General features: G+C 40.3%; 1 protein-coding gene and 1 long non-coding RNA gene across 11 annotated transcripts in view; one reads left to right on the plus strand and one right to left on the minus strand.

Annotated features, from left to right (window-relative positions):
• Positions 1–203: 203 nt before the first annotated feature.
• The window catches only part of LOC146767308 (uncharacterized), a 40,785-nt gene continuing 15,908 nt past the window's right edge, over positions 204–25,080 (minus strand). For all 4 annotated transcript variants that reach the window (XR_014955963.1, XR_014955965.1, XR_014955964.1 and 1 more), the window contains 3 exons: positions 2,807–9,619; positions 2,427–2,530; positions 204–1,600 (listed from right to left, as the gene is read on the minus strand). This is a non-coding gene — a long non-coding RNA (uncharacterized LOC146767308). The remainder of the gene's footprint in view (positions 1,601–2,426; positions 2,531–2,806; positions 9,620–25,080) is intronic.
• On the plus strand, positions 3,255–22,799 carry GTF2H1 (general transcription factor IIH subunit 1). Of its 7 annotated transcripts, XR_014955958.1 has the most exons (15): positions 3,255–3,408; positions 5,172–5,364; positions 7,700–7,862; positions 9,532–9,625; positions 10,153–10,302; positions 11,179–11,258; positions 12,557–12,687; positions 13,723–13,810; positions 15,115–15,203; positions 16,097–16,214; positions 16,967–17,057; positions 17,156–17,264; positions 18,442–18,557; positions 19,426–19,518; positions 20,085–22,799. XR_014955958.1 is itself a non-coding variant. In XM_021525644.4 (14 exons), the coding sequence occupies exons 1-14, from the start codon at positions 3,255–3,257 to the stop codon at positions 20,169–20,171; spliced, it is 1,647 nt and encodes a 548-aa protein (XP_021381319.1). In that variant the 3' UTR covers positions 20,172–22,799. The 7 variants fall into 7 exon arrangements, 4 of the variants coding, with proteins under 4 accessions (XP_021381319.1, XP_085437597.1, XP_085437599.1 ...); XR_014955959.1 differs by lacking the exon at positions 19,426–19,518; XM_021525644.4 differs by lacking the exon at positions 17,156–17,264.

Raw genomic sequence — 25,080 nt, forward strand, 5'->3', positions numbered from 1 at the left:
CGCGGGGCGCTGCTCTGCCCGCTCCCGGAGCTGGCAGCGTCCCTGTGCCGCTGCGGGTCAGACTGGGCCATTGGCACAATATTCCATGATTCTGCTGTTGCCTGCGGGGAGCGGAAGCCCAGCAGCAGAAAGGCCTGCATTGATCTGTCAGAGCTTGCCTGCCAGCCCATACCCACCCTGGCCAAGTCAGGATTACTAAAACGTGCAAACGTTTCCTTTATTTCTGCTCAGAACTCGACAAAACCATATGGGAAGAGACTGAAGTGCTGGTAACAGAGAGTGTTCAGAACAGGTGTTGTAAAAAACAGAGATGAGAGGTACTGTGTCTTAAAAGTGGTTAGGAAGATTCACTGCAATGGAGGAAGGATAGCTGTTGGAATTTGATGGCATTTCCAGAAGCTGTTTGCTCCCACAGAGCTGGGAGGGAAGGGCTTGTAGGTGGATAAGCACACAACATTTCTTTTGGTCAATGACAACACTGAATCCTAATAAACCTTGCCCATTGTAAACTGCAGCTGAAATTAACATCCCTAAGAAAGGCCTGATAACAAGTTGTACCCCATTGTTAAGGCTTCTGGTTGATCCATGTGCTTTTAGAACTGTTGACCAACCTCTGCTGCTGGTGAATTTAAAATAAATTGTCTGACCTTGCTCTTCTGCAAGATACTTGAACCAGCTGCTGGAACACTTAATGCCGAAGAACACTAATGCTGTAGCAGGTTAAAATTATCACTTAAAGCCACAAAATAACAGCATTTCTCTGTGTGTATGTGGCAGCTCTTGCCCTGTACAGCAGCAGTGTCATCATCCATAGTATTGATTCCTGGGAACTTAAGATGTTAAATGTAGAGGTTATAAAATTTGGGCAGGCACAAGTACATCATTGATGGCTCTCACTCTGCTGCATAGTAAGCCTTACATGCTCAAAAAGAAAAAAAAAAAAAAAAAGCTGAGCTGTGTGTGTGTGCTTTGCTTAGCAAGGATGTAGCCTTCCCTGTAGGAGACAGGGAATGAAATCCTCAAGCAAGATTCCTATTTTAGAATTTTTCCTGTACTTCTTGTAACATGAAGCCATTTTGTTTCCATTAGTGACAGACGGTAACCTTCCTAAATCCCTATTATTAATAGGGCTTTTTTATTCTTTCTAATGTACTGTTCAAAAGACAGCTCAGGGCTTTCTCCATTTTGGGTAAAGCTTACTGTGCTTGTGAGTTGTATCATCCCACTGCCACTGTAAATTACTGCAGGAAAAAGGAAGTACAGCAGTGACAGAAAGAAGAACAGCATGAGGCAGTGTGCTCACCCTCCCAGAAGGTGGAATGAGCCACTTGCGGGATAATTGTGCTCTCACAGATTGCACACTGTAGGGTACTAGAAGGGCTCTGAAGGAGAAGTTGGTAGCTGCCGATTCTTTGCTTCTGTAGTTGAAAGACTGGGTGTAGGTAGGTGAAACGGCATGGTAGAAAAGCAGAGCAGCTGGCATCAGAATGAGCCTGACTGTGGAAATGCTTTCCTTTTTCTTGCTGTTCTGTACAGGTTCAATTCCTTTGTGTTCTGTGGCTTTGCCTCCATTGCGTTGGATAATAATGACCTTAAAGCACTATAAAGTAACAAAGGGAGAAAAACATCAAATCCCTAATCTTGCACATGGTGAGGTTTCCAGTCTCTGAGAGTCTGTGGTCAGCTGCCTTTTTCCAATAAGGATTAAGGTGCTGATGAGACTGCAGACCTGCAATAGGAAACTACATAAAATGGTTGTGTGAATAGCACTGAAAGGGAATAATGCTGCTGGGAGACTGTAATGGATTATGCTAGGGAATAGTCCTGAAATCATGCCATGCAGTTTTCTTTGAGAAAGAAGTATTACCAAGGATGCTCTGAATGTGGCACAGCATGTTCTAGTGACTGCTGCAGTGGTGCTGATGTGAAACCCCACATTCAGCTCAGCATGACTGGGCTCCTTAGTAAAGCCTTGGATGGCTGGAATGGTGAAGGAGCGAAGTCTAAGTGCAGAGCCCTTTTGCCATTATGTCTTTCTATCTAGTGTGTTACTCAACTCATTTGCATAGGAGCTTGTAAGACTTCTGTTGAAGAGAATACTGTGCTACTGTCCAAGTTGTCAGAATAAAATGTCTTACCTTGCTGCTGGTTGGCATTTAGTTATTTTTTGGGGTTTTTTTAAGAAAAAAAGAAGTATGAATTTAAATGCTTAGAACTACCATTTTGTGATACCTACTAGTAGTGTGATAACTGATGCAGGTTATGGTCTGAACTTTGGCATGCATCCCAGCAAAGATAACAGGCATTCTGAAGCACATGCAACATGCACATTAGCATTGGAAAATATTATTATTCATATCAGTAGTAAAGTTTATGATACACAAAATACAGCAACTGCACATACTAAATAGGTTCAACAAACTTACCAAATAGGTACATTTTTGATAAGTGTACCAACTGTATGTTTGACAGTGTAGTCTTACTCGCCATATCCTTTATCTCTTGAAAAATTTAAGGCTGTAGGGTGAACCTGGAGAGAGAAATGATAGTGACTGCTGGGGAGAGCAATGCCACAAGTATTGAAAGTCTTGTTGGTTTGAGACTGCTGACAGAATTATCGTTGGGCTGTAGTATGTGTAGCATTAGTTCCTCAGACCTTGGAGGAGAGGGACTGACCAGCTGCAGTCAAGTGTACAAAATGTTGTTCAAGCCTTGGGCAAAACCCACCGCAGTAAGAACACCTGATTCTTACTGGGCTACCTTATCTTTAGTACAATGAACTGAATATCCATGATTTTTCACATACCTTGTATCCTTCTCTTTTCTGAAATGACTTAGCATCTGCCATTCCTACTGAAAAAGGGAATTGCTGCTAGTGCCAGAGAAGATTTGGAATTCGTCATTGCTTAGCTTCAGTATTCTTCTGAATTAGAAAAAACAGTAAAAGCACAGTAAAACAGTTTAATTTAGTTACCAGTTTAAATGTAAGATTTGTGGATCTTTTAGTGGATCAAAAGCAGTATCAGCAATATAATTAGGTGGATTTTTTTGGTAGGTGGGAATATTTTGTTTAAATAAATTTGCTGATTGTACTGAAAGAGGGGAGAATGTTTATCCGAAATACTCACAAAATTATATAGGCATGAACAAGTGAATATGAGTTGTAGTACTTTAATATAGATAGCAGTAGTGAAAGAGTTACAGCACAGCTAATCAGCTCAACTCTGTGTTTTTAACAGCTCTTTGTAGCCACAATGGCAACATCATCTGAAGAAGTGTTGCTGATAGTGAAGAAGGTGCGGCAGAAGAAGCAGGATGGGGCCCTGTACCTGATGGCTGAACGCATTGCCTGGGCACCCGAGGGCAAGGACCGCTTCACCATCAGCCACATGTATGCAGACATCAAATGTGAGTGAGCACTCGCCTGCTGCACTCAGCACTGCTGCCATGGATGCCTAAATCACACAAAGCTCACCTGCCATATAGTGCTACCTATAGCTACCTCAGGAAGCTTGCAAGGGCCTGGAGCTCTGGCCAGGATTCTCTGTAGCAGCAGAGATCAGGACTGTGGTGAAGTATCACCAGCTTAAGGATGCTACCACAGAACTTCTACAGTCTTCAGATGTTTAACTTATGCTGCATTTATTATTAACTTTGATAAACTTCTGCAATAAATAGAACAGAAAAATAATTTATGCCATATGCTTGTAGAGGGGAGGGTGGGAGGAGGATCAAGGAAGCATATAGGATTTTCATCCTAACGCAGAAACTATCTGGCATGTCATCTGTTTAACTCAGTATCTAAAGCTGTTTCAGTTTTCATATAAAATGAACTCGGTTCCATTTTCATTCAACAGACCGTAGCTTCAGAAGTGTCAGCTTGTGTAGTTTGGCCTAGCTGGTAGCATTCTGAACAAGCATTTGCTGTTGCAACAGCAGAGTACTTGCAAGTCAAAACTAAACAGTAGATGTCTATAGTATGCTGCCTTTCTGGCTCCAGTTAGTACTCATGTTTCATGTGATCTAATGCCAAAGAAGGAATAAAATGTAAGTTGTATGTGTCACTTGGTAATTGTTTAGTGATTATTGATGTTTAAAGTCACATACAAGCACTGCAGCATAATCAAAACTAGAACTAGATGATATTTTCTTAAATATGAAAGTGATAAGAAGTTTAAAAGCCCCATTCACCTATAATAATCAACTTTGTGAAGGTTTGATTTGTCTATTAACTTACACTGACATACCTTATATTTTAAATATGTACATATATAGCCATTGAAGTATTTTTAATTTAGATGTGCTTTTTGTCATCTGAAATAAAAAAAGGGAGAGATGTATTTGTAAATTTGAAATAGAGAAGGTGATGACATCTGGTTCCCCTTGCTTTAGGGGAAGGTCTGATATTAGAAGTTAGGTTAGTGCCATTTGCAGTGCTTCACTAAAGTCACTACAGCACAGCAATCCATAAGCATGTGTCCCAGTCTCTGCTCCCTCTGGTTATGAGGATGGAAGCAGGAATTAGATTTTTCTTATGAGTCATGAGAGTGTAGTAGTACCTTGGAGGCATTGGTGATTAAGTTGGGGAGCACTAGTGGCTAACTGCACTTAGCTCACCACTGGAAACTGGTATTCAGGTGTGCTCCTACTCACCCTACCTCTGCTTTCCTACCACTGTCCTGCAGGAGCTGGGCCAGCTGGAAAAACAAAAGGGGATGCTTTTCAGTGGATCAGTTCTGTAGTTCTTGCTGCACAAACACTAGCAATCATACAAGAAATGCAGCAGGAAGAAGTGGAAAGGGGTAATGAGGTCACCTTTCAGCAGGGAGCCTGCATTGCTTCCATGTTAAAGTGTCCAGGTGATGACAGCCTCATTTGCAGCAGTTTTCTAATGGATGCTGTGGGGAGTGAAAGATGAATCAGGACTCCCGAGCAGGAGCTGAAGGATATTAAGCAACAGGCTACTATAGTCTGTGTCTTGTATTTTAGAGTGAACAAGGTGCAAGGTTCAAACTAACACAAGGGGAAAACTGATGTTCCATTTTCACAGCTGCAATTCGCATGCAGGATAATGGTATTTAATTGGATGATGAGAATAACTGCTTATAAGTAAATACTCCAGGGAAGACAGTTCCTTGTATAAGCTTACTGTCTGTCTCTCTGCAATCTAGGCCAGAAAATCAGTCCAGAAGGCAAAGCTAAAATTCAGCTGCAGCTGGTATTGCATGCAGGGGACACAACCAACTTCCACTTCTCCAATGAAAGCACAGCAGTGAAGGAACGAGATGCGGTCAAGGATCTTCTTCAACAGCTCTTGCCCAAGTTCAAAAGGAAAGCTAATAAAGAACTTGAGGAGAAGAACAGGTAAAGGGATAGCAGCTTAAGAGTCTGCTGGGTTTTTTTTTCTTTTGTTAGCTAGCCATCGTGTATTTCTGTTAACAGTGTTATTTCATCATCATGAATGATACAGCACTTGTTTCCCTAGTAAAAACTCTGTGCTTTCAATTTCAGTGCAGTTCCTTGAGACTTGCATAACTATCACATGTTGAGACTACACTTGTGTGCTTAGTGACACGTTCTTGAGGTGTAAAGGCAGCCAGTCTGGCTGCCACCCGGTCTTTCTTATCCATAGCTATGAGAGGAGAGCACCCAACTGGCAGTCTGTCCTCTTTAGTCTTCTTAACTATATATGTATCAGTTAGAAAAGCTGCATGAAAGACTTCTTTTTTCCCTTTCCAGAAATTTTGTGGAGCCTGGTGATTTTTTTTTCCTCCCCATAAAGCCCCATTTGCCCTTCAAATCTTTCCTGATGTTTTATAGACTACTAAATTGTTAGGTATTTTCATGCATGTCACTTGAGAGGCTGCAGTTTGTTATTTGGTATACAGGATGTTTATTCTAAGAAATGGTTTGAGAAGATGTTGAGGATGTAAGTCCTTTTCCCAAATGGGCTCTTGAGATACATTTCCGTTCCTTTAAAATGTTTGTGTTAAACCAATCCCTGTGGCAGCAGAGCTCTCTTCTCTGCATCTCCCCTGACGAGTTTCACTTCATTCTAGTGTCTGCTGTGAATCCTGTGTCTACAGCTTCCATTTTCAAAGACTGTTCTAGATTTAAAGTAGTTAAGTTAAAGCTAGATTTTTCAAGACATGAGAGCACTGCCTCATGGGACAGACTGGATCTTAACAAGGAGATTTCCCAGCAGAAGGGCAAGAGCTGGAGCTGTGACACAGTCAGGATTAACTGGTTCCACTACTGCAGCAACCACTAGGGTCTGCAGCAGTGCAGCCTGCATTGGCACTGTTCCCATACTTGTTTCTTTATGCTGTGTCTTATTTCTGACAGTATTGGTGCTCAGAACACAGGCAGTCTTAGCTCTGAATCTTTGCCTCCTTAAATGGAGTTTTACAGCATCACACCATGAAGTATCAGGAGCTTTTCTAGTTACAGAAAAGCCAGAATCCCTGCACCTACTCAGCCATAGTTTGTTCTCTTGATTAGAAGTCCATATCTTGTGATGGGGCTTCATTAGCTTAATTGCAACAGTTAAGGCAGAAAAGATCCAGCCTGTTGTGGGAGGGTACAACATTCCTTCATTTGTTGATATGTGGGACTTGGGTACGTACCAAAATTCCAAGCTTTAATGAAATAACCAGAATAACAGGCTGCTTTCAGCTGCACTAATTTGTAAGAATTGCCACTAACCCACACTTGTGACAATAAGAAAAACTGGAGAAACCCTGGTGGTTAAAACATAATAATCTTGCCACAAAGCTTTCACTTCCACCTCATCCTGCTTTGTCCTTAGAGCAGCTAAAGGCTTTCGTTCTGTCCAGATTGCAGTTTATCCATGTTCATCCCTAGACCATGTATCCATAAGACTCCTCATTGTTTGCAATTGATCAAGACCCTGAGGGTACGTGCTAAAGACTGCTGAGGTTATTGGCAGGTTGTGAACACACATGCATGCTCCCCTGAAAATAGCCAGTGGATACACAGCTGTACAAACAGCTGCTTAAGCATTAGTGAAGATTCAGGTGCATAGTCTTTGCATTTTGGGTAGTGATACCTGATATGTGGATGATAGCTTCTGTAAACATTGCTCCCTGGAAGTAATGACACAGAATGTGTCTCACACTTGTGCTGTATCTGATGAAGGGATGAAGATCCTACTGTTACCACAGAAACATAAATGAACAACCATTGGGGTAATGTGTTTTAAGGGATCTTACACATATTTTGTGATCTGTACTCTTGCACTAGAATAGAGATCTGTACCTACTGAATTTTAAGATCTTAAACCAAGAATTGGACAGCACTGAAATCTCCTTTTTTTTCTCCCTCATCATACTTCTGTAATGGAACAGCAAGAATATTCATCGTGCTTTTACAGTTCAGGAGATTCCAGTCCTGGTATACAAAGACACAAAAGCACCACAGAATATTATAGGACAAGACATGAATTCCACATTAATTTTTCTTAAGCATTACTGTTTTCTTTCAGTGTTACCATCCATTTCTTAAGTCTTTTCAGACAAACAGTGCTATTGACATTGGTTGTTTACACAGTCTTATTAAGAAACGTACATTTTGAAAGAAAAGTTTGTTTCTGTTCCTTTTGTGAACTCATGTAAGTTGTGGAAATACTAGTGATTTATTCTGCAGTGTTTCAATTCTATTCAATACGTTCTTTTACCAGAATGCTGCAAGAAGATCCTGTTTTGTTTCAGCTCTATAAAGACCTTGTTGTGAGCCAAGTAATCAGTGCTGAAGAGTTCTGGGCCAACCGTTTAAGCCTGAATGCAGGGGATAATTCTGCAGCACCTAATAAGCAGGATGTGGGCATCTCTGCAGCATTCCTGGTATGTTGAACCTTTAACTTACAGGATTTTAGAGCAAACAAATTGGGTAAAGTGAGAGTTCTGCTCATGCACTTTATTCCCATATACGTGAATGTTGTACTTTCCCAGTTCCTCAACATCTCTCTGCTATTCCAAGTGTAAAGGAGGAAAAAAAAAAGTTTCCTGCTAATCTGCAACCTCAAAATTTTATCAGTTTGAGATGCCCAATTTGAACTTTAAATTGCCAATAGGCGGATGATGTTTGTACAGCTGCTCTGCCTTCTGTAAAACAGGAGTGATGTATATATATGGTCACTAGATTAAAATGTATGAGCCCAGTAAATTAAAGAGTATATTTTTGGCAGCATTGACATGCATAAATAAACCTTTCCACATAAGGGTTTTATTCCCTCCCCAGTTTTTTTAATCACTACATGCTTTCAGCTACTTGAAGAATAACTTGTCTATCTAGAAGCTCATTTTCTCTCTCTTTTTCTCTAACTTTCAGTTATTTTACCCATTTGTAGAATCTGTGCTTCAGTAAATTCAATGCAATCTAAAAGTAATCTAGGTACAACATCAGATTGCTTACACAGAAACATGTTTCTGCTTCTGCTACAAAATTCACAGATGGGACTCTTTAGATGGAATCCCACATCCACCTTTGTAATGACTGTCCACACAGTGGATTTGGGAGGGAAAGACGAGGTAGGAATTGTTTTAATTTAGCTGCTGTACAACCATTTGGGTTTCCCCCCAACCCTTGTAAATACCTGAATCAGTTGCCAAACAGATTTGATTGTTCTGATTTTCTGTCTCCCATTATTCTTACATCTTAATGTTAAAAAAAAAAAAAGAGACAACAATGAAAAGTAAACCAAACAAACCTTCAAAACTGAAGTGTTCTTAAACCAAGTGGTTATGTTTGTGTTCTCTGCATTTGTGAAGAAGATATCTTAGATATTTGTGTCCCCCAATTCAAGTTAAATCTGACTGGCTCTGCTCAGACTGTGTGTTAGCCTAGGAAGGAGATGGTACAAAAGCTAGACTTGAGGTACACAGGAAAAGGAGGAAAAGGCAGCAGCCTGTGCAATCATGTACTTTTCCTGTTTCTGAGAACTGGACGGAGCACTTGCCTCCTCCAGAGCTTCCTAAACACATCACTAAGATCTAAGTTCAAAGTTCAGACTAAGGATAATCCTCAAGCTTTAAATTCAGTGTTACTTATCAGTTATACCAAGATGTTTTTAGTTTATAAGGGAATAAGGTGTAAGAGCCTTTTTTGTCACTTCATTATAACCACTGATCATTCACTAGCTGAATTGCTGCGTGAACAATAAAGCTTGAGGCATATACAGTATGCTTACTTATTTTTACTTTAACACAAGGATAAGCATAAATTAATTAAGCATACCTTGTTTTGACCAGGGGAGTGCTCTTTGCTTGCTGAATCCTGCAGTCTGCTAGTTAAATCATCCATTAAGTGGCAAGTATAGTAAAGCAATTAATGTTTGCTTGTTTATTCCTCATTCTAAATCACCTATGTATGATCAAATGCGCTATGGATTACTGGAAGAAGAAGAGTATTTTACCTGCAGCAGACCTTGCTTGCAAGATGCCAGTTCTTTTCCTTCTCCAGTTAAGAGAAAGCATCCAGGCATAACTGTTATTCCCCTGTGTTTTTTCTCAGGCTGATGTACGGCCTCAGACAGATGGCTGCAACGGGCTGAGGTACAACTTGACTTCGGATATTATTGAATCCATATTTCGGACATACCCTGCAGGTAAGAGCACTGTTTTACAAACCAAACACATCCATTTAAGATTGGTCTTTTTACTGTCTTACTGTAGAAAGGCAAAAATGTTTATATGAGATTTTATTAAATATAAGCATTTTAACTTGTGTTGACTTTTAGTTTCTTAAATTGTGAGTAAATGTTTGATTTCCATTATACTCTCCTACTTAGTGTTCCAATTAATTGTTATTTTTCATGAAATCACCTTTGGGAGGAAAATAACCTGATTTCCATCATTTCCTCTCCACTGTAATGAACACTGACACTGATTCATTTTGGCCCCTAGTGTGGGGGTAATTCAAGAGTGTTCAGGCCACTGTTACATGCACTTTTCAAAGCTTTATAGGCATAAATGAGTACCTGTTTAGTCATGCTTAACTACTGCAGTTCCTTCCATTTAATGGGAATGAACGTAGGCAGCCAGAAAACATGGAAGCCATCAAGGAAATGGTGATATAAAATACCATGTTAAGATTTGTGGAACAGTTTGTAATTGTTCTGTGTTCTATTCACAGTAAAAATGAAATATGCAGAGAATGTTCCACATAACATGACTGAGAGGGAATTCTGGACACGATTTTTTCAGTCTCATTATTTTCATCGGGACAGGCTCAATACAGGCTCAAAAGACCTCTTTGCAGAATGTGCCAAACTGGATGAAAAAGGTAAGCTGGTTGTCTCTGAAAGATACAGATGGTCATGGCAAGTTAGCTACAGCTTTGCCATTCTGAGCATGTTTCATAGTGAAAGCATTTCTTGGAACAAATTAGGCTTTGGAAAGTGGCAGCACTAGAAGTAAGCTTTACTATGAATTCCATAGCATGCCATCCTGGTAGATTGATTGTGTGCCATCAGTTACTATGGAATAATTATGTGTACAATAGATTTTGTTTCATGGTATGTGCACAATTTACAAAGATACAACTTTTGTTATAGATGGAGTTTTAGTAAATGAGGTTGCTATTAGTCCAGATTTTCCAGAGGAGTTGCCATCCTTGTTCTCTGTCTTTTTAATGTAAAATTCTAAATTATTATCTGACTCAAGTTTTATATGAACTTTTGAGATAGGTTTGTGATGATACAGAAATGTGGAGAGTTGGGATCACCACCATTCCAAAAAATGTATTGACAGCCTCTGTTAGGAATGCAAAACCCATCACAAGTCAAAGCTACCACCAGATATAAACTGGCATACTACCCAGGCAGGCCAGCTGAACAGTGCCAAAATTAGAAGAAACAAAGTTTTGGCTTCCCAGTTCCCACTACTATAACTGCATCTCATTTTTTTTAATCAGTGTTCAGTGATGTGTAGAAGTTGATGAAAACTGGGCTAATTAGTATGAAGATGTTTTAGAGTAACTTCCCACATTTATTATTTATTTTAAATGGAACTTTAAAAAGGGTTTAAAGTTTTAGTTCCAGTGTTATTTGGTCCTGTGCAGAACCTCTGTTGTCTTTTGAAGATTAACCTAATGATCCCATAGTTATGCTATTTGTTTAGATACAGTCTTTCATGATTTTTTAAAATTTGTTTCATACAGGGTTAAAAGCAATGGTGTCTCAAGGAGTGAAAAACCCTCTGATAGATTTAACAGCTTTGGAAGATAAAACACTAGATGAAGTAAGTACTTGGGAAGCAAAACAGAAACAAAAAATCCAAAAGAAAACCATACCCTTTCCTTAGTTGCATTTAAGTGGATCTTTCTTTTAAAACCACAACAGATACTAATTCTAAAAACAAATCCCTTACTAGGCAGTGGCAGTTGTTGGTACTCAGCATTGCTGCTCTTGTGTGTGTGAAGGGAAATGGAGATTGTGCCCATGGACCTGTGTGATCACATCTGCCTTGGTGTGCAGAGTGTAAATACAGGACTTCCCTTCTTTAAAGAATTACTCTTTCATTTGGCTTTTTAGTCTAAAGTGAACTCTTTGGTTTTTTCCTACATTTTAAAGTCTGTGACAATGTACAGAAGAGTAGCACAAACCAGGAAAAAGTCTTCGATTTGTTCTTACTTTGAACACTGCTATTTGATTTGCCCTAACTGAAGGACACTTCATACAGTGTTCTTTGTTTAGCTTCAAATACCTTTTTTTGCTAAAATTATGACTCACTTGAACTATTACCTGCTTCCAAGAACAAGTAAAAGCAATTCATATCAATGGTGTACCATAATGTGAAGTAACTTAGAGATGTGCTTTTCTGCAGTTGATGTAACTGAAAATGTTAAGTTGTAGTTAATAATGAAGCTGTATTTCAAAGTTTTTTAGTGGTGGCTTTTTGGATTTTCTTTTTTTATTTTCTTTTTGTGGGAGTTGTCCAAAGCTAGCAGCCTGAAACTGGACCATGAATTTAGGATAGGTGTCTTTGAAGTGCTCTGTAAACTGCCCAGATTTGCTTTTGAGGCTGATTAACAGCAAGCATGAAACTTCCCATGGGATAAAGTACCACCTGGCAAGTGGAGAACTCTGCCAGCATTTTAAGGCTTGAAGTTCTTTGAATTTTCTGGTGGTATCATATCCTTCTGACAGGTATATTTTAGTCTGTAGGCTGCTGGTGTCCCACTAGGTGTTAAAAAGTAACAGTAAAACAATTGCTGTCTTTTCCTTGCCATCAATGACTCTTTTGCACAGATGATCCTTAATTTTTTTAAGCTAGTTCTGGTTTTATTTATAACATGGTCTTATAAAATTACCTGTATAAGACTTGTTACCTTCTCTCTGACACCTCTGAATTTCCAAGTGCTAGCAGAATAAAATAGGAGATTTTTCAAAGTACATAAGGAGATGGTAGGGCAAAAGCAGGAAAATTGTGCTATGGATGATGATGATGCAGAGGAGGGGGCTTCCTGACTCAAAGGAAAACAGAATTGTCCTGCTGCTCTGGGGGGCAAGAGGAAATTAATGTTGTTTTCTTTGTAGGGCTATGGTGTTGCTTCTGTGGCCTCTACATCAAATGCCTCAAAGTCTGCTAGAGAAAGCAGCAATGCTGCCATCATAAAACGCTTTAATCATCATAGTGCCATGGTCCTTGCAGCTGGCCTCAGGAAACAGTAAGTTTTAATGTTTTGTGATAGATTTTTGAGTAAATTTTGAGGCATTTCCAAAACAAAACACATCTTCAGTTATTAATACAACCTTTTCTTTTAATTTTTTATGATTGAATTATTTTTCTTTAAAAATGAAAAAAACCTTTAGGATTCTTTTTACTTTATAGAAGTTTTTCAGAGCTGTTTGAAATGATGACTGCTATTTTTAACCGAGTTACGATATAAAGAAGATTAAAAAGAAAAGAATGTGTTTGCCTTAGATGTCTAGCCCTGGTGAAGGCAGCAGAAGCAGTGTTCTGTGTGCTGTGTGAGGTGAGGTCTGGTGCAGGGAGTTCCTATTTCCTGCCTTCCAGGAGCAGGTCTGCAGTGTGGCATAGGTGGATCAGATTAAAGACTCCTCAGGTGCAGTACTGTGCCTCTGGCCAAAAAACACCTGTCAGGTCATCTGCTCTGCAACTGCTTTAAGGACAACCAGCAAGGATTACTACTCTACCCAAATCCTACAGACCTTAACTGTGAGAGATCTTGGTTAATACTTCCGTTTGTTTAGCTGGGCTCCCTCACACTGTTCTGTATGGCACAAATTGAGCCCTGCACATTAAGCAATCTCTTCTGGGCAAAGTGTGTTTCTGTTTCTCAGTTCAGAAAGGGACAACAGGATAGGTCTTCTGGAATAGTTGTACTGCAGGACTCCGAGAGCTCTGCTAATACCTGGTTGCATAACTGTGTATACAAAGTGTTTCTAATTTAGCCATGATTTTGCTGTGTCCCACATGCACTGTTGCCATGCTGCTATTTCTGAAGAGAGGGACCAGCACCTTCCCCTTGCTGTTGAATTTCCCCTGTGACAAACAGGGTTAATGTGAGGAGTTGGTTCCTTCTGTCTACACCAACTGCTAGAAATTAAGACATAGGGGGGAAAAAGTATGTGAAGGTGCATATGAAGTTTTTGAAACAGATGTATTTACTTTGTCTCTAGCTTGTATCTTAACTTTCCTGTGAGGTGAATTCTTCTTAATGCTGTTTCTCTATTTTAAGAGAAGCACAAAATGACCATTACAGTGAGACCAGCAGTACGGATGGAAACTCCAGGGATTCAGATTTCTTTCAGCCACCACTGAAAAAGGTATAAAGTTAGCTGATGTGATTCTAACTGAATGGAACTGGAAGCTCTGTCTCTCAAAAAATTGCTGAAAGTTCCTTACTTGGTTTATGACACATCTGAAGTAAAACTTTTTTAGCCTTGTTTAGAAGTATATAGAGTAACAACCCATAAGAAACCTTGTTACCTCTGTTAGTAAACACAAATAAGTTACACATTGAAGTATTGTGCTGTTTATCTCTTCAGTAGTGCCCAATGAAAGTAAAAAATTCTAAGATACTTCAGATTGGACTCAGAAATCTGGTTCTTTTCATTTGCTGCAGTTCTATTTTCAGCCCCCTTCCTTCTGTTTTTTGTTCAAATGCCTGAAAACTTCTAGAGAACATTCATCAGAAAAGGATATTGGTGTTCAAGCACCAATATTAACCTGTGAAGTGCATTGTTTGTAGAGGGGATGATGAAAATGACATGACATCCTTCATCTTAGAAACTGAAGTGAGGTTGAACTGAGTGTAGTGACACCTGGTGCAATGAAATACAGGGCAACAGCCTAATCTAGACTAACCAGAGCAGCACACAAAGTTGAACAGAGTACTGTAATTGCTGTAAAACAGAATTGAATACTCTTCCTGGAGCTGACAGCCTAAACAGAAAACGTCAGAGAGATTGAAAACTTGGTTGTATTGTGAGAAAACCTCATAGAATACGTCTGTTGGTAAATGTTGGGGTAGTTTTTGACTTTCCTCAAAAGCTGCAAGTTTCACTGAGCAGAAAATTACATAGGAAGACTAGAAGAAATGTGATGAAAAGGAGAGTGAAAGTAGCAGGAGAATAGGAGACTTCAGAAATAGTTTTCTAGTTGTACAAAGTCTGATATCACTGTGCTGTTATCTCTCACTGCTAATTCTCCACAGCTCTGCTGTCACCAGATAGCTTGGGGTAATTACTGTGGTTTTAGTCTTAGACTCCTATGCACCAGCTATTAAATGATTAGTATTTCTGCTAATCTGGAGTTAGATGGACATAAATAGAGAGCATGAATTATTATCTATGTATAGTTTTTGGAACACATTTTGGAAGTGGCAGGGACTGCCTAATTTTAGCAGAATCTGGAGAAAAGGCAATGGTGCCAAGACTTCCTAATGGCCCATCCTGAACAACAATGGGCATCACTTCCTCTGGAGGGTAGGCATGAGTCATTCCATACCTGGGTTTTCTTTAAGGTTTTAGTAACCCTTCAGCTCAAGCTTGATGCACCAGAAGAAAGCATTGGATGTATGAGCTTGTGCCTTTATTAGTAACATGTTTCATTATTTGGCTAATTTTAGGTAAAACTGCAGGAGGCCATTGAATATGAAGATTTATCAAAGAATGATAGCGTTAAAACTATTGCACTAAACTTAAAGAAGTCTGATAGGTAAGTTAAAATAATGCACAGCTATTTCAGCAGAGCCAGTTCATCAAGGGTTTAATCACAGTCCACACAGGACCAGCTGATTTAGTCCCTGCTGTGCCACACTCAGGTGTGTTACAGCTGAGTTTAGAAACCTAATACGAGCTTTTGCATAAACCAGTTTCCCTCTTGAATTTGTAGTTTTATTTCTCAGAGTGGTTGGGGAAAGAAAGAACATCTGGAGATCATCTAGTCCAACACCCCTGCCAAATTCCATCTTACTTTTCAGAGTTGAGTCTCTGTAAGCCAACCTGAATGACCTTAGACATGTAATCTGTGAAAGCCTGACAGACCTCTGTTCACAGTTCAGCACATCATTGCAGCTTTCAGTGGAAAAATTACATATGAAAATATACAGAATTCCAAGAAAAATCCCCTCCCAGGCAAAAAAGTGCAATTGGGATAGTTTGGACTGCTCACTGGTCTAAGATTTTTCTAGTGGTAGTCCTTCTGTTTTCTAGACTTTTGAGCTTGAAAACCATAGAAGTAACATCAGAAAAGGAGCAATAGTACCAGAGAAAGAACAGTTCCACATGTGCACTTATCTTCATTTAGCTTAGTTTTAGTTGAAAGTGATGTGAATTGTTCCATTGTAATGATAGTTCCAGAATTTGGTGGCAGGGGTAGCTTTTCTATGGTGAAATGATGATCACAGATTCAGCACTAGAAACTGTTACTTGCTGCCATACCATCCCTAAGCCAGCCTCTTCCCATATGGCAACATATTGTACTTTGTCAATAAATAAAGTACTGTTAACAGTTGCAAAACATCTAAAATTAGAAACAGTAGAAGAACTGTCCAGGAGTTGTTCTCTTGCTTTACTCTAATAACACTTTTCCCTTTTCTCACCTTACAGGTATTACCATGGTCCAACTCCAATTCAATCACAGCAATATGCAACCAGTCAGGATATAATTAATTCATTTCATAGTATTAGACAAGAAATGGAAGCATATGTACCCAAACTAACTCAGGTATGGAAGTATATTTTATAAGTGCCCCTCTTGATCTTAGCATCTTGCTTTCTATACAGTTTTGTGTTCATGTCTACTGAAGTTTCAAATTTTCATGGTAAACTTAAATTATCTCCAGTTTCTGTTAATTGAGTTATGTGATACCTTTTGAGCTGTTATGTTTAAAATCTACACTAGAGGAAACTGAGTCATTGCTGATGCTCATTTATATTCTTCTGTTCCTGCTTTCTTTTGAGAAAATGGTAAATATATAAGGTAATAAAGCAGGACAGTCATGCACAGGCCAGTGTATTCATCCCACCCTGAGAAGTGGAGGAGGTTACAGTGAGCAGGTTTTTAATTGAACTGGTCTTTTGTTTCTAAATGCACTTAGGCTGTCAGTGTGCTGTGGGCTGCAGAAAAGCTCTGTGCTGGCACCTGGAGGGCAGCAGAGCCCTGTGGCCAATCTCCCCAGGAAGCATCTGAACTCTACCCGTTTCTAAATCTAGTTTGGCCCTAGGTAAAGCCACAATTCTGCTACACTTCTGCATAGTAACACTCTGTCTTATTTCTGAGTAAGTGCACAGCCTGCTCAAGGTCTAGGCAGAGAAAAAGTTATAATTAATTGGAGCACTTTCACAGCAAATGAGCTATAACACATAATTCTGAAAAAGAGCAAAACCTGAACTTCCATGTATGTGTTCAATTAATCTTATTTTTAAAATAATTTACTAGAAAAAGTGACCTGAAATATTTGTTCCCTTTCTCTCCAGGTTCTTTCAAGTGGTGATGCTGCCAGCACTATTGCAGTCCTGTCACCTGGAGGAGCACTTATGCAGGGTGGAACACAGCAAGCCATAAACCGTAAGGATTTGGGATGTCTAATGCTTTAATTGTGTCCTGGTGCACTGCACAGCACTTACTGGCTTGCTGTTTTATCTCTCATCTTAAATATGTTACAGTGATAAAGGAAAGTATGGAAATGTGTAGCTGGAGTAGTACTGGGTTACAGCAACAAAAGAAAAGCACCAGCCACACCGTGGGGGTGGTAATGGCTACACCATTGCTGAGGCAAGTGAACAAGAGAACATTTTACACAGCAAGTAATGAAGGAAGCACCTGATAGATACCAAATTGTCTTACAGATATAGGGTTTTACTTGTTCAGTATTTTTTTTCCTTGGATTGTAGAATATAACATACTCTGTGAAGACTCTTAAGGAAACAAAGCCTAGATAATCATCTGAAACTAAGTTTTTGCAGCCTGCATTTAAGATTCACAGCGTGCTGTGGAATAAAAAGGCAACTTCCTTGTAGACTGCAAGGGCAAATCAGATAGTCTCTCCTTCTCACACCTCCATTCAACCACCCCTTTCCCTATTCTCACATTGCTGCCAGTTTGAGTTCCTGTCTCTTTAGTCTCACAGCACATGAGTCCCTGTTCTCAGGATTTATTACAGTTTTCCAGTTTGTCTTGTGTTACTTGGTCTGAAAAGAAGCAGACAGTAACTCAGACAGCTGAAAAAGCAAGTATGAGTTATTTATGGTACTGAAATAAAAGAAATCAGCAAGCAGTGGTGAGGCTTTCTTACCCATCCTGATTGACATATTGAGTGCTACACTTCACTTCTTTGAGCCTGACCACCACTTCTTTCTTTTAAGAGCCTCATCCTAAAATTTGATATTCACTGTTCACTTCACTATGCTCATCCTCAGTGACTACTTGTACTTTTTATTTGGGGTTTTACAGGTGTGGCTCTTTCCTTGTTCTTGAACCCTGTCACCCTTTCTTCTTTAAGAATGCCTGGGACAGTTTTTTTTTCCTTGTCTGGATTTTTCATCTTCCACATACTGTAACCATATTGCCAACATAAGATAGAGGGAAAAACTTGAAGTACCCACCACAGAGTTCGTAGCACTGTGCTGTTAGGACAACCCAGCAGCAGCACTGCCACACTGTTAGAACAATACAAAATACTGCTTCTAATCCTGGATTATGTTTGGTGTCCATTCTTTGCCTGGCATGGATCTTCCTAAGTAATACACCAGCTTCCAAGTGTAGAGCCATAAATAGCAGCTGACCTGATCTAACAGCTGCTCATAGTCTTGATCTAATTGCTGTGAGGCACCTCAGTGTTCTCTTCCAGCCAGTCATTCTGTGACTGTAGTAGAGGTGTGCATCACTGAGCTCCTTCCTTAGCCTTAGTTCTTGTTTGAGTGATGTGAAAAAACCCTTTTTCCTGTTGCAGAGATGGTGCCAAATGACATTCAGTCTGAACTAAAACATTTGTATGTGGCAGTAGGAGAACTGCTACGACACTTCTGGTCCTGCTTCCCTGTTAACACACCATTCCTAGAAGAAAAGGTAAGGCAGAGCTTCCTCTTATGATGTGGTTTAGAATGACCATGGTTTAGGATGGCTGTCATTACTGAAGTATGGAGCTAATACACATGCCTCAAGTCAGTACAGCACTTACTCATCCCTAAAACTAAACGTCACAAAATAACATGAAACGTTATTTTTCTCAGGAGTTCTGCTGGTACTATTAATTAAAATCATACATGTTCCCTGCCTGCCTGTTAGCTCCCTTTAGCAGTAGTAGCTATTAGCCAGTTTCAAACAGAACGGGCAGCTCAGTTGCAGCGTTCTCATTCCAGTTTAAAACACAAAAACTTAAGCCTCCCTTCCCTAGCTGCAAGAAATAACTTCCACAGTGACAGTACAAGCAAGTTTCCCTTATTCTAGCCATTGCAAAAACCACTGTCACACACACACTGCTTTTGAGAACTAAGTTGCCTTCAAGGACAGATGTTTGTCTATAGCCAATAACTATTTTTCTGTTGCTTTTGACCTCACAGGAATAGTAAAGATTAAAATTTGCATTCAGATATATTTGCATGTCTGCTGCAAAATGTGACCTGAAAATCCAGTCTTCGATTGAAACAAAAAAAAAACTTTTTGTGAATAACTTGTGTCTATTTATGGTGTTTATTAGGGAGGTAATAATCAGAGTGGTACACTGCACTTTCAGTCATATTGCACTTACCTCAAAAATAAATACAGAGAAGTGTTAGAGACTGATATTTGAATAATTTTCCTTCCTCAAACTACACAAACTTGAAATAGTCCCCAGAATTAGTTATGTTTTGTTGGAGAGCAGTTTGTTAAAGGAAATGAAACTTCTGTCTTACTGTAATTCTTCAGTATTGTAATACTGGTTTCTGTCTCTCAGGTTGTGAAAATGAGGAGCAACTTGGAAAGATTTCAGGTTACAAAGCTCTGCCCATTCCAAGAAAAGATTCGGAGACAATATTTAAGCACAAATGTAAGGGGAAGATACTATTTAATTATATGGGTGCATATTAATAATTTCATTCTTAACTATGAGGATGATGGCTTTGTTACTTCTTATTCTAGGGCATTTTAAATTTTTTGTTGACTAGGAAATGGGCAGGGAAATTTGGTATACAGTTAAGCAGTCATTGCTCCCTGTCCAATTTGCTGAGTGATGCCAGCAACTGACAAGAACTGTAACCTGAAATTACAGGAGTGATAGAAAGGGGAAGTCACGTTTCATTTTTCACTTCCACCACGAAGCAGAACTTGAGCAACTTCAGAACTCTCCCCCCATGTCAGATTTGAAGTGGTCACAGACTAAATACCAGAAGAGACGGCACAATGAGGTGTCACTTCCCCCTTACCTTTCAGCACAGCAGCTCTCTGCACTGCTCCCTCTATGGGGATGTTTTGCAGCAGAGCCTCAAGGGCCTCTCTCTGATTTTAGCAAGATTACTCGTATAGTGACTAAAAGCAAAAATGCACCTGAAAGGAAGGGGAGGGGATCTGTTTTCCAGCAGCTGGGACAATGTTTTCTCCCTTTTCCTGTTTCAGTTGGTAAGTCATATAGAAGAAATGCTGCAGACAGCCTACAATAAGTTCCACACGTGGCAGTCCCGGCGCATGCTGAAGAAGACGTGAGGGCACATCCTGTACAGGTCTGAGAGCAAAGCCTGCAATAGGGTAGGACTACAGCCTAGGTATGTGCAGATCTTAGAGTTGTTGCAGGAAGACCTGCAAGCTGTGGACTTCTGGAAATGATGCTAACTGAACTTGCACATTTTTGAAAAAGAACTGAGATTAAACTTGAAAACTGGGGAGAAAAACAAGGAAGAACCAAAATGGAAGAGCTGAGGCGCAAATATATTTAAAAGACACTGTTTACTGCAGTTACTCAGGAACTGCTTTTGGTTTGCATAAAAAGCTGCTTTCAGAAATAAAAAATTTAAAGAGGGTGTATTAATAAAATTTGTTTTTCTGTCTAATTTTTTTTAAGAAGTGTATGGCACAGGGTAGATCTCAAAACTTTTTCTTCACTGGATTCTGACATTTTCTTGAATTCCATTTGTATTTCCTGCAACAGTTTAACAATGATGTTTTAAAACATAGCTGAGACTGTTTTTGCTTCAAACATCTGGGAGAGTGTAGCTGTCAGAAGACAAGCTCCTGCCATATGTTTCCCCACCAATTGGAAACAAGAGACATTGCACTGAAAGCTGTTCATGGTCTGGGGTCCCTAAAGGTGACAGGGGCAAGCTTTTGCCTGAAGTCTTCGATTTTTATGCAAAAATTTTTCAGCCATCCATTTTGCATGTTTCCTTTTGAGTGCAAGTGTGTGCTACTGCAATCTTTTTTTTTTTTTTATGGCATTTGTTCTGAGGAGAGAATGCATTTTTAAAATGAAGTTAAATAAAGTTTCTTACAAAAGAAGTCATTTATTTTCAATTCTTAGGCATTTTTTATTTCTTCTCCTAAACCTGTTTTCCTTCACCCTTCCCTTTTGACTATTATACTGTTTTTGGCGAATTGATAATCATTGCAAAGAGAAAAAGGTGTTATTTACACAGTGTCCATAGGTATTGGGAATCTGTGCCATACTTTGTTCTAAATAGAATCAGTTCACAGTTTCAGACCAACTTGTCTTGTATTAAATATGACTTAAATGCAAAGTAAGCCCCTTTTCTAGAATATATGCAGTTTAATGACAACCTTGTATTTTTTTGTCACTTTGAGTGGACAATAGCCCAGTATGGGCTACTGAACTTTTTTTTACTTCAGATTAAATGTGACTGTTAAAGATGCATCTACTACAAAGACAAATCAGACTGACAATATGTATTCAAAGCAAGCACAGCAGTGTTCAGTACAGCAGAAGAAATTCCCCAAACCTGCATGATGGCTTAATACAACATTTTGGTATGATGCTAAAACATGGTAGTATGATGTTGAGTGGATAATTTTTGAAAATTCCTACAGCAAAAAAGACGTATTGGTGTAGCCAAGTGGGTGCTTGTTCTGTGCTGCTGCTCTGTTTATGCAAGAGGGGTTTTTTCTTTAACTGGTGCGTGGAAGTCAGCGGCTTCTTTTGACTCTTTTCTTTCAGATTTCTGTATTATGCTATAATATTTTGGTAAAAGCTGAGTTTCAGTTAAGCATCACTGCCTGCACCAAAGTCCTGTTCAGAGCTGTGTGCATATTGTTCAGCCTCGTTCCCTGTCTGCTGCTGCAGATCCGTGCATGATCCCTGCTCTGCACCATCCGTGTGGTTCTGCTACAAGAAATGACTGGGCTCAACCAGAGATGCCCACTGGTCTTGCAGGGTGAAAATGTGACTGGGAATAAACAGATGTACTACAGCATTTAGGGGATGAGCTGCACATCTTGTCAAGAGTTACCTCTTGTGAGACCTAAACTTTCTCTAAAATTTAGGCTTAGGGTGTGGCTTTATGAAGCCGAATCCCCTTCTAAGTGCAGGCAGCTTCCAGAAAAAAGGTAGTTTTATTCTCCCCCGATCCAAAGCATTTGGTCTTGCAATTCTGGGGCCAAGCTCCAGCTGTTCCTTGAAAGCTAGCACATCTTTCATCATATCAGAGGGCTAGGGTCAAGAAAACAGGTCAGATTTACATTCTAACTGTGCCTGAAGCTATGAACAACGCATTTAAATATTAGACTGCACTGAGACTTCATTTAAATCCTAGGAGAGTTTTGAATATGGAACTAATTCACCTTCGAATGTATTTAGTGTTCTTGGAAAGACTGGGCAAAATACTTAACATGGTGAAAAAGTGTCAGTGCATAACAAGAAAACATTTTGCAGCTCCAAGGACTGATGTTTGTAACCATTTTGGGGATGGTATTGCAATAGCTTTAAGTTATTATAATGATATCAGGCTATCAAAATGTACCTTAATGACCAGAACTAGGGGGAGAAGGACTATGATACTAAATTCAACAGTTTTGCCTAGAGACTGTACAGGCAAGGCTGCTATGCACTTCATATTGCTTTTTCAGGTATTGTGGCAATAAGGCACAGGCCCCTCCTCAAGTAAAGGGAGGTAAACTAAATATTCTTTCTACATTGTGTTCCCCTTTTCTGTAGCATGGTCCAAAACAGATTCATTCCTTAAATTTTGAAACTGAATCATCATGCATTATATTACTATTGGAATCTTTATACTGACTTGTATTTTTAATGAGAATTCATAAAACTTGTATCATTGGCATTGATCTAAGATTTGTAGAATAAACCCTACTGAATTCTGAAGTGAAGTCTTCTCTAATGCTTAGGCTGTGTTTTCTGATTGAATTAAATCCCTAACAGGCTCTGTTGAGGTCTAAATTGAGAGACCTGTGTGTAACTCGCTTTTCTGTCCCTTGGTGCTGACAGGTCAGCAGCAAAAGGGTTACAATATAATTATTGTCAGATTGTTCCATTTTCAGGACTTGAAAACTTCTACTGCTGCACAAGGGCTCTACATCATTACTAGTTCTACTGTCCCTCTGTTCCCTATCATACAAAAGCCACTTTAAGTCTCCAGGGATTAGTGCTCTTCTTGTTCATATATTGGTGCAGCAGCTGTTGGTTCAGGAGAGCTGCGCAGGAACTTTGTCAGTCACTCTAACCCAAGATTTGCCAGTAATTGAGAAAGGATAATGGAGATAACTAGCCCGTGCATTTCAGCAGATGAACATACTTAGATGCACTACAAAAAAAGCTGGGCTGATTCTCTCCCTAAAGCTCTCCCCAGTCAGGGACAGGAGGTGACAGCCTTCCACTGCAGCCACCCTATGAGTAGCTTCTTACATGCTCACAGGGTAGCTCTCAAGACATCTGCAGCTTCCTAACATGACAAAGATCTCACCAAGGCCCTGTTGTGCCTTCCCAGATGGATGAGTTTCTCCTCCACTCACTGCTTAAGACACTTTTTTTAAAGCTACAATTATTTTCCCTTACTTATGCTGTAAGTACATCCTTACAACTTCTAGGAGGTGGTATCAGTTAGAAAGCTTTCCTTAATCCTTGTCCAAACTCCTATGAAACAGCTGCTTTATCCAGAAAGTCACTTGAATAAGCAGGGAAGGTAACAGCAAGAAAGCTTAAGACCCAGCTTTCCATTATCCATCCTGTTTCCCTTTCTTAAGGGCTTGCTGCCCAACCATCCCTGTGGCTTAGGAGCCTTTGTATTGGAAGAGTTTCAGTGTAAGCCATGATATTCTCAACTTGTTTCCATGCTCTCCCTTGCCCTGCAGCAAGAACTAGACCTCAATCCAAATGGGACACAGCAAGTTTTTGCATAGCAATCAGACATCACTGGTGATCTAACACTGATCCTCAATAAACCCAGTGACACGTGTTCCTACAGCACAGCTCAAAAGCCTGGGGAGCCATGAAATTACCTAACTCAATCTCCCACATGTTTTTCAGGCTACTGCATTTCCTCTCAGCTCTCTGAGCACATAATCTCCCAAAAAGATAGCCAAGCCCTTGTCTGTCTGCTGAAAGTAAGGGAGTTTTTAACATCCTAGATGGAAATTGCTCTGTGGGGGTTCTTTTGGGGTGGAAGGGACCAGGCCCAGATGCAAGATGCAGCCAGCACAGCTGACCTGGCTGAAGGAACCAGAGGCCACAGATGAGAGCACAGCCACCCCTGGGCACTCCTGTGCCCAGCCCTGGGCAGTGAGCAGCCCCCAGGCCCCTGGTACCCTCAGTGAGGGAGCTCTGCACACTTGCACCCTGATCCCTCCAGCCCATGCTGTGCCAGTTCTTTGTGCTGCTCTCCAGGCGTTTTGGGCTCACGGCCAGGGGGCAGAGTGCCACCACAGCGATGGGAAAAGTGCCTTAAGGAATGCAGCCGAGGCTGGGGCACCACTTACACAGCCACATGCTCTCAGCTGCTGTGTTTCCCCCCAGGAACATTTCCATCCCCTCCAAAACCTGACAACCCTCTGGTCTTCTTCTCCCCATAAAAGTCCACATACCCTTCATTGTGGAAAAGCCAAACTACTTTAGTTCAGGTGTCAGCATATCCCTAAGATAACATCCTGGACTTAGACCCTGTCCTTCATGCATGCCAAGATCCTGTTGCTTTATTATCTCACAGCCCTCACAAACTATCAGTATAATCTGAATTTGCTGAAGGCAGCTTCCCCCCAAATACCCATAAACCTGGACACAGCTTTGTTTCTCTAGAGCATCACCTTCCACACAGCCCCACTCCACCCCCTTCCACTCTAAATCCACTCACAGGCACATGCTGACAAACCATCACTTTATTAGGATTCCTGCACCCAGCAGAAGCAGCCTCAAGCACTGCTGACATCCCCACGTCCCTGCACCACCCTCCTCAAGCGAGCTCCTGCCCTGTGTGCTCACCCACAGGACTGCCCATCACCTCTTTGGCAGAATGCTGTCTCCACCACATTTGGACACCATGGCCAAGCACCTCATGGCCTGGGAATCCCAGATCCCTTCTGTGTAACCTCCCCAGGACTTGGTTGCCAACACTATCTATGTGCACCCACAGCTCTACACCTCATCCCCTAAACCCTA

The sequence above is a fragment of the Lonchura striata genome, chromosome 5 (assembly GCF_050655825.1).
Source record: "Lonchura striata isolate lonStrDom1 chromosome 5, ASM5065582v1, whole genome shotgun sequence".
In the NCBI taxonomy this organism is placed as follows: Eukaryota; Metazoa; Chordata; class Aves; order Passeriformes; family Estrildidae; genus Lonchura; species Lonchura striata.